Here is a 7,258-nt window from a genome sequence, read left to right on the forward strand (position 1 = left end):
AGCCATAGCAGGGAAACGTGCCATAGGCCCCATTATGTGTAAAGATGTGATTAAAAATCTTATATGTACACAGTTTCATTTGCACACCCAATTATTTGTACGCATAGTATTGAGCTTACGCATATAAATATCATGCACTTAGAGAAGAAGGGCATCACAGGAGGAACAAGGGAGTTAGCCATTTCGCCCTAAAGATAGACACCTGGGAGATTAGGGTCATCATTCTGGTTATTTTCTGGGGTATTGCAGAGAATGTTTTGGAACATAACTGGAACTCCACCCAAATCTTCTTGGCAGAGGCAATTAACAGGCCATTCTATATACCTGGTCACACAAAGCTTGTTCCTGTTACAGCATTCAATACAAAAAAGTTACAGTTGCAGTATACAAGAATGCCGGCAGAGGGAGGTGCTGAGCACAGCACTGGAAGGGAAGCTGTTGCAGTCAGCGTCGGCGAGGCTCGTCCCTACTTCCTGTATCGTAGCAGGAGCTGTAGAGCTGCGGCCTCTGTCAGGAAGTAAACGGCATTCCTGTGCGTGGTAAGCGTGTTCCTTCTGTTAGAAAAAGTCCTGTCCTCGACACAGTGTCCGCGTGCCGTGCAATATGCGGTCCGGCTTTCGGTACCGTTCCATATGAGAATGGAGCTGTATTCTTTTCGGAGCGTGCAAGCTTATCAATGTGACGGCCTCCCGTGAATTTAGGTTTTTATTAATTAAAAATAAATTAATTTCATGGAGAGTTGAAGTATTGGTGATTTTAGCTAATGCACGTTACTGTATAAAGAGGGATTCTGGTGCAGCGTTTGGACAAAGGTCTTGTCGCCATAGCAACATAGCAACTTCCGCGGTTGTAGAGATAACACCTCTTCATTCAAACGTTGCACAGCAATCCCTTTTTATACATAAACGTGTAATAGCCAAAAATCCCCAAGCTGATATATGTTAAAACACGCTTGTAAATTTAAATAAATAAAAAGGGATGCTGGTGCAACATTTCGATGAAGAGACAGGACTGCTGATAGGATAGCTTGGAAGCAGGGATCTCTCCACCTAATGTATCGGTTTGTCTTAGTCTGACAATTCTCATCTTGTCGTACCCCTTGAATATATGCATTGTATTAAGCGCTGCGTAAATTGTTAGCGCTATGTAAATAAAAGATAATAATAATAGTAATAGGATCGCTTCCTTGGTTGTTATGGTGATAAGATCACATTTTAAATTTGCACCAGAGTCAGTTTACATTCACCCTGCCTTTGCTAACGGCCTGCTGTAAGGCAGAGGTTGTCTACAGGTAGCGTTCCAGTTGAGCTTTATGTGAGTGGCAGTTGCACAACAGCTGGATAACTTGTGGACCATACATTCTTACTAATGTTCACCCCAAGGGGCCTTAGCTGAGTTTGCCATATTGTGAAAAACATTTCTGCATGTGTTATTTTGTAACATTGTGCAGTATATCTTTTGATTGTTTTATGCAAATATTTATCCGCAGCGCAAGCTAACATATGGGTATTAGGACTGTGTTCTTTCAAACAATCTGCTTTTCATGCAAACAAATAAAGAAATGCGCAAAACGTGCAATAACGCTGAGACTCTGGGTACTATTACTCTTGCCGGTCCAAACAAAAAATCACAAGATGCTACAATAACTATGTATGTTAATGAGAAAGTGACTATTGTAGGTTGCTGTTTTAATCTAGTAAATCATTAAGACTAATGGGCCAAAGTACACTGTAGTATCGGACATTATTAAATCAGTATTAAATAATTTTATATTTCACTAGGTACATAGAAAATGGTTCGAATTTTGGCCAATGGAGAAATTGTCCAAGACGATGACCCACGGGTGAGGTCAAGAGAGAACACTCGTCCGGTAAGTATTTAACAGTGGGAGATTTTTAAATTGAAAGATGTTTTAAATTAGCTATAGCGTGTTGAATGTAAACTTATTTAGTTCTCCTGGCTCCTCCAGTCCGTCTGCCTATAAAACAAGTCAGTTACTATTGTTTTTAGGGTACACATCGGCCAGTAGCATTTTCGACCTCCAATGTCTATAAAACCTAGCTGGGCTTCCTTGTACAATAGGGGAGAAGACTGGAGCTCTGGATTTTTAAACAGTCCTTTTAAAGCAACAAAAATAATATATTTAATCCAAAAGAAGATGGAGAAAAAGTAGATTTTCTTATTTGACAAATAAAAAAATAGATCTAATAATAACTTAATCTGAGGTTAAGCTCCTTAGGTCCAGAAACCATATGAGACTTCACGTTTTTATTTTTATTTTTTTTTCTTTGGCACCATGAAAGGTATCAAACTCAGCTAAAAAGCTTTAGAACAAAATTACCGTATTTGCTCGATTATAAGACGACCCCCCAAAATCTGAATATTAACTTAGGAAAAAAAGAAAAAGCCTGAATATAAGACGACCCTAAAGGAAAAAAGTTTTACCAGTAAATGTTAATTCATGTAAACTATTTTTTTTAATAAAAGCTATGATTGAGAAAAATATTTTTTTTTTGTTTTTATTTCTTTTATATTTTCTATTGTATTTTCCAACCTGTCCCCCAGTTACGCACATCTGCCCCCAGGCTTGCCACACCAATATGGCACTGTGGCCCATGATATGCCTTTTAACCCTCTATATGCCACTGTGCCCCATGGTATGCCTTTTGACCCCCTATGTGCCACTCTGCCTCCAGAAATGCCTTATACCCCTATATCCCATTCTGGCATTTAGGGGGTTAAAATGCATATTATGGGGCAGAGTGGCATATAGGGAGGTATAAGGCATTCCAGGAGGCAGAGTGGCATTAAGGGAGTTAAAAGGCATTATATAGAGCACTCTGCCTCCAGAAATGCCTTATACCCCTATATGCCACTCTGGCATTTAGGGGGTTAAAAGGCATATTATGGGGCAGAGTGGCATATAGGGAGGTATAAGGCATTTCAGGAGGCAGAGTGCACTATTAAATGCCCCCTTAACGCCACTCTGCCTCCTGAAATGCCTTATACCTCCCTATATGCCACTCTGCCCCATAATATGCCTTTTAACCCCCTAAGTGCCAGAGTGGCATATAGGGGTGTAAGGCATTCCAGAAATGCCCTACACACACACACACACACACACACACACACACACACACACACACACACACACACACACACACACACTTACTTACTTACTTACCGGTGCTTCCAATTTCCTGCTGTATTGCCGGGGCAGCGGGTTGACGTCTCATTCCGCGGCAGCCGGAAGGAGGTGGAGTTGGCAGCGGGGGTTTGTATGCGTCCGTCGCAAATACCTTCCCCGGCTGTCAGAGATCAGGAACTCTTGAACTCTGATCTCTGACAGTCGGGGAAGGTATTTGCGACGGACGCATACAAACCCCCGCTGCCAACTTCACCTCCGGAAGCACCGGTAAGTGTGTGTGTGTGTGGGGGGGCGACGACAGGAGGATCCAGGTCCCCTGCAGCGGTGCGGGGGATCTGGATCTTAGTCTCCTAATCAGACCTCTATTTGAGGTCTGATTAGAAGACGACCCCGATTATAAGACGAGGGGTATTTTTCAGAGCATTTGCTCTGAAAAAAACCTCGTCTTATAATCGAGCAAATACGGTATTTAATAAACATCTCTCTATTGCATTGATCACAGACAACAGAAGCAGCTCTTCATTCCTACTGGTTTTGCCGTTTGTTGGCACGGATATAATTCTTTAATGCATTGCCTTGATGTGAAGAGTTTGAAGGATATATGTCGTGGCTGTCCTCTTTTTAACTTGCTTATTGTTGCAGCAACAATATCTCAGAAAGATTCAGTCTGTGTTGTTTAGAACAATTCTTAGTGCTTAACAAGTTCAATCAGAAACATTGCTTGTTTATATTGCCAGCGCTACTTCATGTAAGCATTACCAGATCTTCTATGCATGCTTTCTCACCTTGACATTTGTGTATGACAAATCTTTTAAAATTATCTCAAATATTACTGTTGTTTGTCTTTTCATTAAGTACTGTGCATTTTCTGAACTATATATGAAATAGTGCATGACATTTTTTCTCTGAATACCTTGCAACTTGTTCTGGGAATAGATGTATGTATATATTACTATTATTTGTAGGCATGATGATTGTGCCATCAATAATATACACAAATATCTTACCCCTGCATACACAAACAAAACAAATTATATTATAATAGAGACATTTTTAACTTTTGGTTAAAAAACAAAACAAAACAAGTACTAATCTTACTCTGTTCTGCTTTTCTTGAACATTGGCAGTCGGGAATTCCACAGAAACAAACAGTAGTTTCTCTTTTTTTTGTTTTGTAGTAGAAGTATTTGTTTTGTAGTGGCAGTATTGTATATTTGTTTTTTATTAATCTTACCTTCAAACTGAGCACATAATTTCAGTTATAATACACTAGACCTTGGTTAGTAGTGTCTCTTATTTCCCATAGGGATTTTTTAACACAGCAAACAATGCTGGAGCAGGACGTCCGCAAGCTCCAGGAGATGGGGCAAGAGAGAACGGCCGATCTCCTTTCACTGATATTAACCAGCAGCTGGTCAACATGGGCTTCCCTCGATGGAACCTTGGCAATCAAGTGGTGGAGCCAGTCATGTCGATACTTCTGCTGTTCCTCATACTTATGTTGGGTGTCCGTGGTGTGCTTCTGATAGGCTTAATATATGTTGTTTCACACCTAAGCCAGCGATAAGCTAGGAGGAGGTACTTTGCATACCTGGTGGGGGTTTTTCCCACCATTTTTTCTAAATCATGACAAATGCGATATTTTGATGTCTGCAGCACAGAGCTGCTACTGCCAAAAAGTATCGCAATTCGATCAACTTTGAAATTTGTACTTTGAAGACCGATTCTACTATACCTTATATGATATTGGATTATCCTATTACAATACCTTTTACTACAGGCTTAACCCTGCTCAAAACGTTTTTTGTTTTTTTTACAGATAAGATGATGGCTCGTTTATGTAACCCCTTTCATTTAATATGTATAGTGGACTTGTAAACAAAAACAAAGACATTGGTTAATTAGGAGTGCATGCAAATTACTGATATTTTGTTATCATTTTTTACCTTACCGTTTGTCGGTATTTGTAATTAAAGATTTTGCTCAACTGTTGTGAAAGTCATTGGGGATTTAATACCTATTTCCCCTTTTTTACTGTTTTTGTTTTGCATATATTGGAAAAAATGTTGCAGAGTTTAAAAAAAAAATGCTGTTAAATGAGCATTAGCCTTTTGTCCATGTCAAAGACATTTTGGAGTCCATTATGCAGAGCAGGAACTTGGTTGCATGCTGGGATATATTATGTGCTTTTGTGCAAATTTTGGGTGCAATATGAACTAATGCCTTTTGTGTTTCTGTCACAATATGCTTAAGAAAAGCAAAGGTATTCAAGCAGTACTCCCCTTAATGAAAACACAAACATGGAAACCTGTGCAGTACCACCAGAAAATGTTATGTAATGTCTGGGCTCAACAAACCCCAGATGCCAGGTTGCTATGGTGACAATAAATCACTTCCTGGCTAGTATTTTGCATGCGACAGGCCAGGGCTGCCTTCAGGAGGGTATGCCCGGTGCCTGGTCCTAAAAGCAATGACGCCAGGATGCACTGCTTGGGTACAGGGGGTCACTGAGGCGCTCAGTAGCTGAGGTGCCCAGCGGGACCACATAACTTGCATTATGCTGTACTGTAATGTTAGAGTCCGTGTGTATGTGTATATGTATAGTGCCAGAATCAGTGTGTGTGTATAGTATTAAAGTGTGTATATTATGTATGTATAGTGTAAGTCAGTGGGTATATGTGGACATCCCACTCCAAACCCATGAGTTAATATAGAGTTGGCCCTCTTTGCAACTAAAATATTTTCCACTCATCTGGGAAAGGTTTCCACGCGATTTTGGAGTGTTTCTGTGGGAAAAGAGCATTTCTGAGGTCAGGTGCTGAGAAGGCCTGGTCTGCGATCTGCGTTCCAATTCATCCCAGAGGTGTTCGATGGGGTTAAGGTCAGGGGTGAAAGCAGGCCACTTGAGTTCCTCCCTACCAAACTCCCTCAAACCAAAGTTGGAAGTGTACAATTGTCTAAAATGTCTTTGCTATATTATTAGCTTCACTATAACTATGGAGCCTACCCCAAATCCTGAAAAACTGTCCCAGGCGATTGTCCCTCCTCCACCAAATTTTACAGTAGGCACTATGCATTCTGACATCTGCCAAACCCAGATTCATCCATTAGACTTCCACTTAGTGAACCGTGATTCATAATTCCAGAGAACATGTTTCCATTGATCCAGGGTCCAGTGGTGATGCGCTTTGCACCGCTCCAGCTGACACTTGGCATTGTGCGTAGTTCCTTCCGCTTGTGTACAGCTGCATGACCACAGAAACCAACTTCATGATTTTTAGAAACTTCACACCTCATCCCTCAGTAGCCATACTCTGTGAGTGGTCTATTGCTTTGTGGCTGAGCTGTTGAAACTACTGAACACTTCAATAGCACTTACAATGGGCTGGGGCAGTTCTAGCAGGGCAGAAATTTCACAAACTGAGTTGTGGCCCATTTTTAAGTCCCTGAACCCTTACGTATAACCCATTCCGCTGCCAATGTTTGTCTATGGATATGTCATGCCTATGTGATTGATTCTTTTAACCCTGTTAGCAATGGGTATAGCTGAAACAACTAAAACAACAAAACTCAATAATAAAGAGGGGCGTTCACATACTATTGGTCGTATTGTGTTAAAGTCCGTGTGTATGTTAGTGTATGTTGTTGGATAGTGTGTGCATGTTTAAAAGAGTGTAGTGTTAGTGTGTGTGAGCGTATGATCTTGCCTGTGTTACTATATCACATTAGTGTGAGTGCAAATGTCAGCATATGGTGTTAGTGTGTGTGTTAGCATGTATAAGTGTATGTTAGGGTATGGTGTTAGCACAACTGTGTGTTTAGTATTTGTTGTTAAAATGTATATTGTCAGTGTATGGTGTTATCATGAGTGTGTATGTCAGCTTAAGGTGTCGGAGTGTTAGGGGTGAGCCTAGGGTTAATGGTGCCTGGGAGAGAGAATGTATGTGTATGACATAAGAGCGAGTCTGGATGTTAGTATGTATGCATAGTTATGGAGGAGCACCGAAGAAATACCCAGGCATTACTAGCCCTAACCTCGTCCTTGCTGTCAAAAGATGTGCTTATGAAAGGGGTAGAGCAGTGGACTGGATAATGGTATTGACATGGAAA

General features: G+C 40.7%; 1 protein-coding gene across 1 annotated transcript; it reads left to right on the top strand.

The window, feature by feature from the left end:
• Positions 1 to 444: 444 nt before the first annotated feature.
• Positions 445 to 5,139, top strand: FAM241B (family with sequence similarity 241 member B). The gene is made up of 3 exons (XM_053450286.1): positions 445 to 539; positions 1,782 to 1,870; positions 4,455 to 5,139. Exons 2-3 carry the CDS (start codon positions 1,793 to 1,795, stop codon positions 4,713 to 4,715), a joined length of 339 nt encoding a protein of 112 aa, XP_053306261.1. The 5' UTR covers positions 445 to 539; positions 1,782 to 1,792; the 3' UTR covers positions 4,716 to 5,139.
• The last annotated feature ends 2,119 nt before the right edge of the window (positions 5,140 to 7,258 follow it).

This window comes from Spea bombifrons, chromosome 11 (genome assembly GCF_027358695.1).
Source record: "Spea bombifrons isolate aSpeBom1 chromosome 11, aSpeBom1.2.pri, whole genome shotgun sequence".
NCBI lineage: Eukaryota > Metazoa > Chordata > Amphibia > Anura > Pelobatidae > Spea > Spea bombifrons.

Bases quoted from the DNA above. Each gene is read 5' to 3' on its own strand.
- FAM241B (XM_053450286.1), top strand. From the start codon at position 1,793: ATGGTTCGAATTTTGGCCAATGGAGAAATTGTCCAAGACGATGACCCA. The intron at 1,871-4,454 runs GTAAGTATTTAA...TATTTCCCATAG, and splicing joins CAAGAGAGAACACTCGTCCG to GGATTTTTTAACACAGCAAA.